Genomic DNA, 15,160 nt, shown 5'->3' on the forward strand with positions numbered 1-15,160 from the left:
CCCCACACCCACTGGCAGCAGCTTCACTCGTGTGTGGTTTGTCTTTCCCCCACCCGCCCCCCCCACACCCCACCCCTAACCCCCCCGCAGTCCCCAACTTCCACTTCTACATGAAGCCCTACCAGCGGGAGTTCCTGGACCGCATCCCCCACTTCAACGCGGAGGTACCTTGGGCGCAGCGCCGCCCCATCGTGTTCGCCAGGTTCTCCGGCTACGTGCGCTACGTGCACCCGGGGGACCCCTCCGCACAGCGCCTGGGTGCGGGTGGGCGGCAGCTGTGCGAGGTGAAGGGAACCACCACCTCCATCTGCCCGGTTCGGGAGCACCTCCACAACTGGGCGGCCAACTACACGTGAGTACGGGTAATGGTGGTTGGAGGGTGGTTATGGTGGTTTGGTTGGGGGTTTATTGGGGGGGGCAGGTTTTGCGTGCGTGTGTGCATGTGTGTCTATGTGTTGAGGGGGGCGGGGAGGTGGGGAGGGGGGACGGAGGCGGGGAGGAAAATATGCACTTGAAGCAAAGAGAGAACAAGTAGAGTGCCGAATGCACCGCGTCCTGAGGTCAAAATGCCGGAAAGGAGATCGAAGTGATGTGGTAGGAGTTGGAGTTTGGGGGGGGGCGGGGGCAGGGTTTTGTTACTTGTCGCCAAGGATTTGCAGGAATGCGGTTCTGTACTCGTGTTATGTGACATGTGCAATGTCTCTGTGTGTATATGTATGTATATATGTGATGTTGTGTGACATTGCGGAGATGGGAGATGGGAGGGTGCAATGATGTGACGCGATGACGAGCCTGGTGTGTGTGCCGATGTGTATCACAGAATTCTCTCGCTGAAGAGATGCGCCATGTTTGTCGCTTTGCTCTTCTGGGGCACCTTGATCCATCCTGGCGCGTCTTTTGTGCTAACACGAAAACACACAGTCTCCCGCTTCCCCACCGTTCTCTTTTTCAACTAGAGGTCTCCCCTTCGCTCACTGAAAGAAGTGTACGGCGTATCCCTGTCGTACAGTGACGATTTGGACATCAGTAAGGACCAGCACTTGCCGATGAAGGACCACATGGAGTACCGCTACTTGCTACATGTGGACGGGCAGGTGGGGGGGGAGGGGGAGGGGGAGGGGGAGGGGGAGGGGGAGGGGGAGGGGGAGGGGGAGGGGGGTTAAGGGTTTGTGAAGGGGGCGGTGTGTATGAGCAGGGTAGGGTTGGTTGGATTGGCTAGTGTATGAGAGGGCAGGACAGGGCATATGCAGCCGTCCTTTTCTGCGTGTGGTTTCCCGCACCTTCGCTATACACACACATACACACACATACACACACATACACACACATACACACATACACACAACACATACACATACATACACACATACACACATACACACACACCACCTCCACCCACCCCCCCCCACCTCTCACCCCGACCCCCAGGGTTTGTCCTCCAAGCTGGAGACGTTGCTCACCCTGGGCTCCTTGGTTATGAAGGAGGAGTCGGGGTACATGGTGAGTGCGTATGTATGTATGTATGTATGTTTGTATACTCTTATGTTTGTCCGTGGTCTGTCTACACATCTGATATCTATGTATCCATGTATCTAGATATTTGCGTGATGTCCATCTGTATGTCCATCTGTGTGCGGAATTCCGTCTCATCTCGGCTGCAACCCCGTTCGGATTGAATGAGCCACTGACAGACAGACAGACAGACAGACAGACAGACAGACAGAGTGACATTACCCCGTGTGGTTTCTCTGCCTCTACGGCTAAGATACCCCGCTGTGATATCCCCACGCCGCGCCACGCCACGACTCGCAGGCCTTCTACCACCACCTGCTGAAGCCATTTGAGCATTTTGTTCCAGTTTGGCGGGCGGGCACCGGCCCCGAAACCATTCTGGATGCTCTCGCCTGGGCTCGAACCCACGACGCCGAAGCCCAACGCATCGCAGCAGCCGGCCAGGCGCTGACGGCGAAATACCTCTCCTCAGAGGCCCGAGCCTGCTTCTGGCTCAAACTGCTCGAGGAGTACGGCAACACGCTGTCGTACAAGCCCGTTGAGTTTCGCAACCTCACGTTTGGGCCGGACGGGTGGGTCTCAGAGGGGAAATGGCGGTACATAAAACCCGCACGCGTCTTTCTTAAAGAGGAGGTACGGGAGTACTATCCGCAGCTGCTTCGTATGGCTTGGGAACCCTAGGAACCGTTTAACTGACAACCAATGGTTGGTTATTTCGTTGGCTGGGGGGTTTGGTTCAGGAGGAAATCACAGTTCATGAAGCGTGTTTATTTCCACAGAAAGAATGCTCTGGCTGGCTCGAGTGTGGATGGGTTGCGGGCTACCATTGTAATGCCTCCTGATAAGCGAGCGACGCGCGGGGGGTTTGGGGTGGAGTGGAGTGGAGTGGAGCGGAGCGGAGCGGGGGAGGATTATTCATTGTCGAGTGTGCGTGCTTGTGTGTACGTGTGAAAACGCTGTTGACTGCGGCATGGACGGGGGTGCATTCTGATGGTTGAGGCATCCAGGGCAACATGCAGGTAGGTAGAATACCCCAACCGTGTAACCCCAACCGGAAAACCACCCCGCATACGCGAACACGTTGCGACGAATACGTGGGAGGACGGCGCTGTGAGCTTCTAAGGATTTGAACTGGAGGGAAGGACGAGGAGGAATGGAGAGCAATAAGGACATGTGGCGCACTGTCGTGCGCTCGCTCGCGTGTTGGCGTTGGTGTTTGCGCTCCGCTCCGATTGCGATCCGATCCATTTCTCCTCGGGCAGTTTTGGCGCGCGGAGATGAACGGGTTATGATACCTGATACTGGCGGTGTGTTCTGAGTTGATACTGGTTGATTTAGATGGAAGCGAAGCCGTGTGTGTGTGTGTGTGAAGACAGCCTGGCAGCGACGAGCGGAGGCCTGCGGTGGAAACTCTGTATGTATGACTGCCGCATGTTGTTGCAGCGGAAGGGGAAGTGGGGACCTCGCTGCTGCTGGGGCCTCGCCCTGGATGTGGGTGGGGACTGCACGAGCGACTGGGGTGAGCGACCCCAGATGGGCCCTATGAACCCTAAGGTAGTACCCACTTGTGGGACCGCATTGCGACAGCACGCGTAGTGACGAGTGGACACCTCTATTTATTAAAATCGCCCGAAAGGATATGTCTGCATGTATGTATGTATGTATGTATGTAGGTAGGTAGGTAGGTATGACGCATAACCAGCTTGGCGGGTCCACCACGTACAGCCTCCGGGCTCCTGCGGCCGTTGAACTTCACCTTCCTCAGGGCACGTAGTCAGTGCGGGTTGGTGGGATTCTCCGTGGCCATGTTGGCTAGGTATGCACGCATACATACATACATGTAACACGCATGGCCACGCCGTATGAGGCTGGCGTTGTTGCCACCAGCAGCCTGCAGCACGTATTCGCGAATATGTTGTATGTTAGGGCGGGTTAGACTTGCGAACAGCCGCCTCCGTGTTGATGATGATGATGATGATGACGGTGATGATGATAATGATGATGGTGATGACGATGATGACGGTGATAATGCTGTTCGCGGCCTTCCATACGCCTTGTATATGCTGTTCTAGCGGGTTTTCGCGGGGTTTCTGACGATGGTAATCGATAATGCAGTGTGGATCCAACCGTAGCTCTTAGGGAAGGGAGATCGTCTCGTCAAGTGATGCCTCCAAGGAGGGTTCCATGCATCGCTGTTGTTGGGATAACGCAGGTTTGAAAGGCTCTTAGTGGGTGTCTGAAATCCGGCTCCCGGCTGTACTTGAATGCGATTTGTTACAGCAGACCCCGAACGGGTCGAGTGCATCAGCAGCACAACACTGCGGGGGCCCTATAGCTCCACTGAGTGTCCAGCTAGTGTCAGGCCAAGGCGCACCGACATCACTGGGCTAAATGCCCTCTGTTACTATGCAACTTGGTACCGAGACTTGTACATGGTGAGGCCGAAAGTCGTCAGATCGACTCCCTTGGGAAACTGCAAAGCAGCTGCAATTCAGGACAACCAGATTTCCAAAACAACCATTTTGCAGCACAGACAGCGCGTAATGTCAGATGATTCTGGAGGGTACGATGCGAACTCTTCCCTAAGGCTCACACTGGCTGGGCGGGCGCTGGCTGTCGGGTCCCGGCGACGTCACCCTGCCGAGGCTGAGGAGTGTGATAATAGTGATTGCAGTGGAGCTTGTTTGCAGCAGGTATCGTAAAGTACGGCATATATACTTTTCCCCGCCGCTGTGCTTTGACCGGACATGACCCGCGGGTCTCGGAGTACGCCGAAGCGGCATACGGACATGGAGCTTGTGGCTTTCGGTCCATGTACAGGTTCACCTACGGAATTGTCAGTAGGAAATCTAGAACGATTAAGGTGTTTACACTGGAACCTTACTTTGGTTACCAGGTTTGGGGGTCTGAGCCTGCGACCTTCGGTACTACGACAACTGTCTGAGTCAACCAGATTTGCCGAATGCTACCTCTTAGGTGAGACCTTTGTTCTCCTCCTAATGTTATTGACTTTGCCCTTTCCAATCCATCATTCAAAGATACGGTTTTACGTTTGTCGTTTCACTGTGTTTGGTGCTTACCTGCAAACCCACTGCAAGTCTCAGTTATGTTAGTAAAATCCAACTATCTATTTATTGTTTAGGACATCGTTTGTGTTGAGCTCCAAACCCTTCAACAATCAAGGTCGTGCCATTCCAATAGAGCCTACTCGGTTATAATTTTAAACGGAATTTCCCAGTAGAGAATGTTTGAACGACAATTACACCATCACATACCGGCGGTCTTGTTGCTATGGCGTGCAGCTGCAGTGGCGATGCAGAGTGGCACCCACACAGCTGTCGCAAGCACAGCACGCTGTGCGAGAGAGCGAAAGACCATGTCCATGTCGGCTGCAGCAGTAAGTCTCTGGGTCTCCTGCCGGCTCACGCGTGAGCTATGCCCTACTCACACGTCCTCTCCCCTTCCCGATAGGTAAAACGGCAGGCGAACATAAATGCCGTCCGGCATGAGGTTCCCGTGGCAAGGTGCGTGCACTATAACCTCTCATCAGCAATAAATGGAAACGAATACAGCTTTTGCATACCTGACCTGCATCCCTCCGTCCAATACACAGCACCGCTGGACTCAGCTCTTTAATCAAACCCCCCCCCTCCCGCCCCGCCTGCCCCTTCCCGGCGCGCATTTCACGACGCTACGTCACGGCTTCCCCTCACGCCAGAACGCCGCCGGGGGTTCGCCTGCCTATGCTGCGCACTCCGCGCGACTCCCACTCGCTCAGTTCCTCCCCATTTGGAGCAGGCTGCGGTGGCGCCGCCAGCCGCCGCGAGGCCTCCCATTGGTCCGCGCTGCGCAGTAGGCTATTTCCGGCCCTGCGCGTGACCCTGCTGCCATTCACGGCGGCATGTCTGGCGGCAGCGGCGGGCGCACAAGGGTGAGTCCTGTGTGGGGGTTGAGTCCGGTGACAAAAGGGTGAGAGTTGGCTGTTGGCTCCCGAGTCCCTGTTGGCTCCCGAGTCCTACACGTGCCTACATTGGGCGGTGGAGACCAGGCGGTGGCGAAAAGACCCCGAAAGGGCTGCAAGGGCTGATTTTGGTGAGCCCGTAAGGCGCATCACGTAGCCGAGGACAGGAACTCGCGGAAGACCTCTGGATGGGAGCCCCTTCCGGGTTGAGGGCGAAGGGGGCACCGGGGTATATTGAGTGCGCGCCCTGACGAGGCCACGTAGTTGGGTGGTGGCCTTGCTTGGGGGCCTTGGTGTGTGCGTGTTTGATTGCCGAGGATGGCCACCTGGTGGATGGCCCGTGGTTGGCTTGGGGCCACCCGACCCCACCTGGCAGTTTGCGACAGGCCTTGGGCCCTGTCTGTCTGTCTGTCTGTCTGTCTGTCTGCTTCCCTCTATCTGCGTGTCTGTAACCCTTTCCTGACCAGCTCTGGATAGGTTTTGTGTTTCTCTTTTCCTGCTCTTTTCCTGCAGCTGGTAATATTATTGCAAGTTGTCTGATTTCCAATTCGCTTCTTCACAACCCACGACACCTCACGACACCTCACCCAGGCAATTCCAGCGGCCACCAGACGTCGCAGGCCTGCATGGCTCCCATCTACCGCCACGTGCGCCTTTCGCGACCCACGGGTCAATCGTCACGGACTCCACCGCGGTACCAACGGACGTGCGCACGGCGCGGCAGATGCTGGAATCTCGCGGCTTTGTGCATCCGGGTTTGCAACCCGGAGCGGCGTGGGGCGCACTGCCTGCGGCTAGCCCCGGGGGGTGAGCTACCCCCCTTGCGACCTCTGGGGGCCCTGGGGTGGGCTCCCTTCGGGGGTCTCACACGACGCTTTTCCTGAGCAGCAGCGAGGTGCCAGCCACCACAATGGCAGACAGCACACCAGGGCAGAAGGCGAAACCTAGTTGGAGTTCTATTTCGCCTCGTCTGGTGCCGCATTTAGATTAGACGATAAAATCTAGAAAAGAAACGGGCCAGACTAGGAGGCACGTCCTGTTTAATGGCACTAACTTTCATACTGAATGCACCAACACCCAAATAAAAAACCCGGAGTGAGTGAGTGAGTGAGTGGGTGAGTGAGTGAGTGAAGAGAGGAAAGGATTTTGCGCACGATGCGCGATTGGGGAAGAGGCGCCGCCGATTGCGTGCTTGCTCGCCCCGAAGCGCGAAGAACGGTTGGAGCGAAGGTCGTTCAGGTCGCGCAACAGTTTTCCGATTTCCCTATTCACCTTTACGCATTTCACGACCTTGACGGCCGTACCGCCCGTACATTATTTTTCACCCCACAAGGGAAACGGCAGTCGTATTGACAAACATACTTCAACTGAAAGGGGCCCCTCTTCTCCCGTGATGCCCTTGCACCGTGTTACAGCTCTGGAGAGATGCACGCCATGTTCGAGTACCTGTTGCTTTTTCCAGCTTGATCAGTTATTGCCGTACTGTACAATGCAGTACAATGCAGTACAGTCGCGCGTACAGTTCACCCCAGTCCAACGCAGCACGGAGCAATGCAGCACAGTAATTACAGCATATGATGCAGTGTACGGTGCGGTGCGGCGCGGCGTGTTTTGCAGCGCCGTACAGTGTTTTGCCCCGGCGTTGCCCCTCCGCTCCACCTGCTGTCACGCGCTGCTCAGCCCAGTGCGAGAGATATCACCGGCCTATCGAGGCCACCTACGGGCCATAATAACAACTGATATCGCCATCACGGATCATCGCGATCTTCATGGCTGAAAGGGGATTCGAGGGCTTGAGGGCGCTGGAGGCTCGCGAGAGAGATATTTGCATTCGGCCCTGCCTGATTATATAAAAAAATGATTGTCGTACTAGTGTCGTACTAAGCGGACCACACGTATTTTACGTGTGCGTGTGTGCTTCCCAGTACCCGGAGGAAGCAGGCGAGAAGCCACCGTCATTGCTAATATTGTAAGTGTAATATCGTCGTTATGAAGGTATTCGGTTTGCAAGAGGCTTGTAGCTTAGAGAGCGTCTTGCGAGGAGTGAGGGGGGGAGAAGCGCACTGTTATGAAAGGGGGAGGAGAGGGAAAGGGTAATGCAGTTGCAGAGGCTTCCTTGTGCGTATCCATAGCTATGTGGGTACGGGTACCTAGCGTGTGTGTTTTGTGTCTAGGGGGTGGGGAGAGGGTTGCATACATACATACAGATAGAAAGCTTAGCGGTGTAGATGGAACGCCGCGATTTCCAGAACCTGGGGCCCACTAGGGGGTGAGAGCGAGAGGATAGAGAACACAATTACATCATATTATTATAGATGCAACGGGCGCAGGTGCAGCCCATGGTTGCGGACTATTGTTGTGGTTGCGTCGTGTATGACATCACTATGTACGACAGACATATCGATGGTTGGGTTTCCCAGTCTTTGGAGGTTTGCAGCTGCTCTAGAGGCCCTCAGGAACCTTCATGGACGGCAACTTCTTCTTCTTCCTCTTCTTCTTCTCCTTTTTATCCGCTACACCATCAAAATCTTGTGTGCTGCGCGGCTGTGGACGACTTCTTCATTCGTAACTTCTTCTTCATATGCGTACTGTAATAACTCCCAATACATGTTGTATTGTAGTCAGATCACGGTGTATTCTCTTATGGCTCGGTGTGTTCGTGTGCATATGCCTTACCGGGTGTATTTGAGTGGTCTTGTAGCCACAGAATGGCGCCTTAGCGAGGCTCCGGACTCCTAGTAAAGGAGGGTCGTCGATGTGTGTGTGTGTGTGTGTGTGTGTATATTACATATCTTGCCGGGACTGACGGGGCTGGCCAGGGGCTGTTGCCCAGCTGCCCCAACGAACAAGACCGCCGAAGCTACTCCCCTAATGCAGTGTATGCTGTGGGGAAGCTGGATGTGTGTGCTGCTGCTTGTTTGCTCTTGATTGCCAACGGCCCATCAGGGCACAGCGCTGTAGCTGAGGTCCCACCGCTGGAGGGCTGCTGGAGGGCGGGTGCAGTGCCGACCTGTAGCTCCGGAGCCCATTGCCGCGTGGTGGTGCTCGGGCGGCGTCGATTCGTTGCGATATAGCAATGCGCGCCGTGTTTGTCCTTGTGTTTCGTGGTATTGCGTTGTTGCATGTGGGGCCCTTAGACGTCTCCACTTTCTCTCCTTGCTCTTCTCCTCTTTGATACGGTACTTATATGTCTTTTAATTCCTTGGATGCCCTGTACGCGCGTTTTTGGGACGGGAATATTTTCTGCTTGCTGTTGCCGCCATCTGTTGGTGGTGGTGCCGCCAAGTTTCCCGGTCTCCACTTTCGAAGCAGGAGGTTCCTAAGCACGGCGATGCTTCTTGTGGAGGCCTCACACGTACTGTTATATGAAGTCAGCGCGGCATGAACGAAACTAAATCACGCTCAAAAACAATGGAAGGTGTTTACAACTCTGCCTGTGTCGCACTTGGTGGACCCTAAAGATGTTCGGAAATTCGCCTCTGGACGTCCAGTATGCCCCAGAGTTTCAACCTACAAGCTAAATTCCGGTAACGTACGGCGAATCTTAAACCGTTACTTTCAGCTGCACAGAGCTCCAAACCTGGTAGCAGCAAGCTGGGAGCTGCGCAAATATGTCGCATTTATACCGTTGTCCGGAGGGTCTCAGCCTGAGACCCACAAGATGCACGAAAGGCCGAACAGCGTTTCACCTTGGTCGTAAGCTTGTAGGCCACATAAAGGCCGCTGAGGATGGTGATCGATCAGATAAAGCTCTATCCACGTTGGACTCTCTACTTGGATCGGAAAACGATTCAGGTGAGTTCACCTGCTGTCACCGCTATGCTGAGCCCTGGCATTCTGATACAGCTGGAAGCTATCCCAGTCGAAAACAGCTGGCAGTATTTCTAAACCAGCTGGGACAAATTACATGCTGTAAAAGCCACTTGGCAAATCTGGCCACTGCCCAGGTGGTCCATCATCGGTCGGCCGCGACCCTGCTCTTGTGGAATGGTGGCGCATACGGCCGCGTCAAGCTGCTCCCCCCCGCACTACATCCATCTCCTCCTCCGTCAATCCCTCCGGCCGCTTCATCGCCAATGAGGAAATGCTGCGGAACGAGGTCCGGGCGGGCCGCAAGTGAGTGAGGGCTAACACCGTGGTGCCCTGCTGCGACCGAAACAAGATGTGGGTTGCTCCCACAACCCTGGAGCTGCAAATCCTGGACTGGAGACAGAGCGGGAGATGTACGGGGACGTGGTTGATGCCTTACACAACCTTTCGATAGGTTTATGCGAGCACAGAGAGGTCCAGGTCCAGCACTAAGGGTGAATGAGGGTGGGGTCCCTGCTTGTTTTTTCCCCCGCCCCACCCCAACCCCCGCACGCCACCATCGTCTCCCCCCCTCCCCCGCACTCTCGCGGTAACCTTCCCCTCCTGACACAACCCTTCGTCTCCTCTTCCTCCTGCCCCCAGGACCCTCCCTGGACAGGCCTTGGAGCTGCCCAAGGTGGGCTTCCGGGAATGGGTTGGCACAGCGGCAGAGGGTGTGGAGGGCTCCCTGGGGGTTGCTGTTGCTGTTGCAGGGGGATCTGGATCTGGAGGTGGTCTGCGTGTGGCAGCAAGGCAGTGGAAGGGGGCGAACTAGGGGCATGTTAATTGAAGAACTAGAGTCGCGCCATCAGGACGATCGAAACCGTGAAGAGTGTAAACCTGGCCTGCGTGAAGCAGCGAGGTATGCGCCGGGTCTTCACTCTGTGACAGGTCTTCACGCAGAGATGAAATTTGTTGATGCGGAAGTAACCACGGCTCTTTCAAAACAGGTAGCAGGTTCCCCTTAAGGACTATGGATACGAGCAAGGCCATTCCAAACCCTCGCACCCATCGTTTTGCCGCCCCTTCCCACCGCCACGTACGGCCGTCCAGGTGGTGCCGTACGCGTCCTACATCATCGCACTAATCCACGCGGCAGTGTACGGCACGTTGGTACGGGTGTACGTCACGCAGGGTGCAGATGCAACTTCGGAGCTCCGCGAAGGCCTGGAGCTCAGTCGCTCGGCGGTGGTTGACCAGGTGCGTGTCGCTTTTTTTATTCGTACGGGCGCGCCAAGTTCTCCTCCACGCCATCGTTCTTTCTTTCCGGGTGGAGAACCGCAATGCGTGTTTCGGGTCCTGGCCCTGCCGCAGACCGGACAGCATCCCGCCTATAGCCTTATAGCCTAGTCTCACCCCAGCCTATCCGGGGGAAGATGGGTGCAGGTGATCGCACACAGAGGGGTGTCCAGGCCCTGTGGGCTTGTGGCCCTTATTTATTTATCATGGTCGAGCCAAACCGTCACCGTCGTCGTTTTCCTTTCGAATAAAGAATTTTTTGGAATTGTATTTAAAGCCAGAGCAGGGTTAGCTGCGCCTTGCCGCACTTAAGAGGAGCTGGCGGGGCCTCCATGTCTGTTCCTTGATGGGATGATGTTGACCATACCGCAGTGGTCCCTCTGTCCTTCCTTCCGACCTAACTAACCCATTGGAGCTCTCCAACCCCGTACTTATACATACATACACACATACACCGTGTGCAGGCGGAGGTCTGGCGGCTGCTGAGCGGCTGCTTTGTCCAGGCAGATCTGCTGGGTCTTGCTGTCGTATTGTACGGCATGTTGGTGGTGTCGCCGCGCGTCGAGGCGTCCCTTGGGTAGGTTGACAATCCAGTCGATGCATGGCGTCATCATCCATGTGCTTTGCGGGGAAGCCGGGCCTGGGCAGGCTGGGTCAGGTCTCCTGATCCGCTGCTGTACGGCAAGCTCAAGGACCCTGCCACAAACATTTTGTCCCCTCAGCGTAATTTGGCCCTGCGTATTTGGCTTGGCCCTATGTACGACACTCCTGCGGGTAACATTCCAAACATTTTCCGGCTCCCTGGCCTTGTCCGTCGTGTCTGAACGAAACAGGTACCGCACTTTTATGGCGGCGTACGTGCTGTCAGCCATGGCCGCCGCCGACGTGTTGCTCGCGCTTACGGCCGCCAGTGGAGACACCGTCGTAGCCGCAACGCAGACCGCTGCGGCGGCGGCAGCCGGCTCCGGGCTGCCTGCCGGGCTGCTGGAAGCCATGATGCATCCCGGAAGTCATGACACCCTGGCGGGTGTCGTTGTTGGGGACCCCGGGGCGGTGTACGGCGGCTTGGGGGCGGCTATGGGCCTGGCGGGCAGCACGGTGGCGCATCAGCTAATTAATGGAGACGTGGAGCGCCAAGCCAGCGGCAGTAGCAGTGGCAGCACGGGGCGCGGTGCCGGCGGCGGCAGGGGTGACCTTGGGGAAGGCGGTGGTGCGGCGGCAGTGGTTGGTTTGGATGCGGTGCGAACCGGGGTGCTGCTGGCGGGAGCTGCTGCGGTGGTGCTGCAACATGTGCTGGATCCAGGCGGGGCGGCATTGGTGGCTTCACTGGGCGCGGGCTTTGGAACAGGTAACGCTGATTTGCATTCTGAACGATAGAAAGTGCAGACACCAGCAATACTACTTTTATCTTCACCTGTAGCCTCTGCACTCTGCAGCCAACTGCCAAATTGCGCCTGTCGCGTCATGCTCGTTTCGTCACGGTTTCGATTGACGACCTAATCTCAAAAGCTACAGGCATGTACACTACCGTAGGTGCTTTGTATATAGTAATGGTGCACGAGGCTGCTAGTGATCTTCGCTGTTACACCCGGTCGCAGTGCACTGAAAGGCTGTTTTCGTTTTCATTCCCTCCACTCTGTCTTCAGGTTTCATACTGTCTTCCATAGCTGGACCCCGATACCAGGTTACGCGGGAAGTGGAGCTGCCGGACGGCTCCATGTGGATCCCAGATCCGGACTTGGTGACGGAGGTTACGGTAGTTTTAGACCAAACTACGTCCATCCAACGCACTTTGGCAACAGCGACACTGGCTGCGGTTGTCTCCATTGCCACAATAGTGGTGCTGTTTGGAAGTGGGCAATAATGTCCCAAGTTCGGCAGATACTGATGCAAAGAGTTAGCCAATGGTCGTAGCTTGTAAAAGCTGACGAAGGAATATAATTCTCCCAAACAAATCTGTCTCGCATGTTACAAACCAAGCTCCAGGACATTGCAACGCAAGTTCACACGCTGCTTGTTCATGTCCAGCCAGTCACGCCGATATACACAGGCTTAACGACACAAAAATTCCCTGCCACCAGTCCCATACTGCCAACAAACCGCTAAACACGTACATGCCGCCAATGGAACACGTTTGACTGCGTAGCAGTCCGCCATGTGCGAAACGAGCCGTAACGCCGAGTTATGTGCCCCCGCCGCTCGGGAACGTTTACAACAGTCTGCCATTAGCATTGCAGCGCACAGGGCCAGAGAGCAGCACAACCCACAGGTATAACACCCTCACGTCGTCTTCACCAACAGCACACTACGCCGCGAGAACCTGTTTCTAGCCCCGGGAGCGTTATACCGACGCAACACCTCTCACAAACGCCCTCATTGCAATACCTGCTGCACTCACTTAATATACTGGCTGAGCCACCGGAAGCCTTCACCATACCCCATGCGCTTGACGACTGAGCACATAAACACCTCGCACGGCCGAATCTTCGAGTCGCTGAGGTTCACCTTGCCCTTGCCGGTGGTGTAAGTCAAGCCCAGCCAGTTCCTGAGCTCATCCTCGGAAGCAGCGGTTGGGATGTCAATCTTGTTGCCCAGGATGAGAAAGGGAACCGTGCCTAGTGAGTCATCGCCCAAAAGACCGTCGAGCTCCTTTTTTGCCTCAGGGAACCGCTCACGGTCCGCTGAATCCACAAGGTACACGATAGCGTCCACCTTTGCATAGTAATCCTTCCATACACGGCGGGCAATCTCATGACCGCCAAGATCGAACGCTTTAAAGTTGATACCGCCCAATTGAATCTCTTCGGACGTAGGATACTGTGTGGGTTGATGCTGCACCACGCGGTCGTCCTTGAGCATATGCATCAGCGTCGTCTTGCCAGCATTGTCCAGACCCAGGAAGAGGATCTTCGCGTTCTTGTTGTAAAGTCCCAAGTAGTTAAGAACTCCGTAAAACCAATTTACCAGGAACATCTTGCTCTTTCAAGGAAAACTTCTCCAAGGCTGCGGCTTTCAAAGCAGAAGTGGAGAAGGTCTAGGGCACGCAGCTGTTGCAGTGTTGCACGCTTCCCAACCTAGGTGGTCACTACAAGCAGTTTGCGGTCCTAACTTCAAGCCTCAAAAGGATGTCATGACACTTAGTTGGCAAGGACACCTGGCGTTTGTACGGCTCTGCATAATTCAAGAGCTCATCGGAAGGAGGACAGCTCGAAACTATTTCCAACAGCATCTCGTCTTACGTAAGATGTCTCTAAATAATTAATTATTTGATTGGTGGAACCTAGGTGAGGACCCGATATCCACAGGGGTTTCAAGCCTTGTGGCACAGGGTGTCGCTGCGGGGCGTCCATTTGCATTCCCCATAGACGAAGATAACTCTATGATATTTCGGGGGGTCATGGCTTTATATGAAGGGCTCAATTACTTCCAATTGCACACGCTGGATTCCGAGGCAGGGCTATAGCGCCCTAAACTGCCGCACAATCTTCAGGGCGGCAGATGCAGGCGCCTCCGTCACAAGGCCATAACGAGCTCATTTGAGTGTCGTGGCTTCAGGTTTGGGTACCAAGTATGCGGACATGCTGCACGCCCACAAGCATGCTCTGAAGGAGAACGCTGAGACGATGCGCACATTCTCTGATCCCAGCTAATTTTAAATTTGGCTTCGTCCCGACAGGGTGCACAGCAATGAAACCGCAGGGTGGTAGTAGCCCGCGGGCCTTCCTTATAGCTCTAGATAACGGTCGAACTTATCAACGACCGTTTCTCCATGCAAATGGTCCCCAGGAAAGGCTCAATTACAGTAACCGGATGTCTGCTGAACTTGGCCGCGCGTGTAAGGGCAGGAATCGGTATTGATATATGCACACACCGCTTTACGTTGCGCAACGTCTTAATCTCCCCTCTTCCCCCTGCTGACCCGCTACGATGTTTACAGAGCCCATGATGATGCTGTCAACACCGTCTTTCATATGTACACATAGACAAAGAGCATGGAAGAGCGCATAAACGTGTATAATGTCATGTCCTTAGCATACTTTTTAGTGCGGCTGTGGCACACCGTCACACAGTTGTGACTGGTCCCTAGTGCGTCTGACCAGGTCTGACCTCGGCTCAGTCGACAAAACGGTTTCAAAGTGGTTAAGGACTCTCAACTACTTGTTACAGACAACTCACTGTCACGACAATTCTCGCGGTGCGGTGCTAAAAGGCAACATCACACGACAAGGTTTGGTGAAGAGTGTCCGTTCAACTTGAGCTCGAGCTCGTGAATTTCTGTACACAGCTCCCATATCTCGTCATTTCTTTATCCACAGAAGAATTCCACAGAAGAATCGAAGAACCCAGACGAATGCCCACGCTGTTACACTGCCATTTCAGCTGTAACAACCACCACCAACATTTCCAAACCACACGCCTTTCGAAACGCTCTCGCTGCGTCCACGGCACGGAGGAGAACACGCCGCACAGACACACACACACACACACAGACACACACACACACACAGACACACACACACACACACACACACACACACACACACACACACACACACACACACACACACACACACACACACACACACACACACACACACA

The 15,160-nt window shown here is 55.1% G+C and overlaps 3 protein-coding genes across 3 annotated transcripts in view; 2 read left to right on the forward strand and 1 right to left on the reverse strand.

Annotated features, from left to right (window-relative positions):
- VOLCADRAFT_89378 (uncharacterized protein) overlaps positions 1-6,940 on the forward strand; it is a gene marked incomplete at both ends in the record, with an annotated part of 8,666 nt that extends 1,726 nt beyond the window's left edge. The window contains 10 exons of the mRNA XM_002948923.1: positions 91-352; positions 959-1,094; positions 1,429-1,500; positions 1,813-2,145; positions 2,956-3,031; positions 4,815-4,909; positions 4,984-5,036; positions 5,291-5,443; positions 6,065-6,280; positions 6,889-6,940. Of these exons, the coding sequence (XP_002948969.1) occupies positions 91-352; positions 959-1,094; positions 1,429-1,500; positions 1,813-2,145; positions 2,956-3,031; positions 4,815-4,909; positions 4,984-5,036; positions 5,291-5,443; positions 6,065-6,280; positions 6,889-6,940 (1,448 nt within the window). The remainder of the gene's footprint in view (positions 1-90; positions 353-958; positions 1,095-1,428; positions 1,501-1,812; positions 2,146-2,955; positions 3,032-4,814; positions 4,910-4,983; positions 5,037-5,290; positions 5,444-6,064; positions 6,281-6,888) is intronic.
- A 2,144-nt stretch (positions 6,941-9,084) lies between these two features.
- Positions 9,085-12,414, forward strand: VOLCADRAFT_89379 (uncharacterized protein; the record flags this gene model as incomplete). The annotated part of the gene is made up of 7 exons (XM_002948924.1): positions 9,085-9,268; positions 9,421-9,589; positions 9,926-9,959; positions 10,376-10,522; positions 11,026-11,138; positions 11,395-11,909; positions 12,229-12,414. Coding segments are annotated over 7 exons (1,348 nt in total), but the record flags the coding sequence as incomplete, so codon positions are not given.
- A 98-nt stretch (positions 12,415-12,512) lies between these two features.
- Positions 12,513-13,666, reverse strand: arf10 (small Arf-related GTPase). The gene has a single exon (XM_002949025.1). It carries the CDS (start codon positions 13,532-13,534, stop codon positions 12,956-12,958), a length of 579 nt encoding a protein of 192 aa, XP_002949071.1. The 5' UTR covers positions 13,535-13,666; the 3' UTR covers positions 12,513-12,955.
- Positions 13,667-15,160: the final 1,494 nt, after the last annotated feature.

The sequence above is a fragment of the Volvox carteri genome, assembly GCF_000143455.1.
Source record: "Volvox carteri f. nagariensis unplaced genomic scaffold VOLCAscaffold_12, whole genome shotgun sequence".
Lineage (NCBI taxonomy): Eukaryota > Viridiplantae > Chlorophyta > Chlorophyceae > Chlamydomonadales > Volvocaceae > Volvox > Volvox carteri.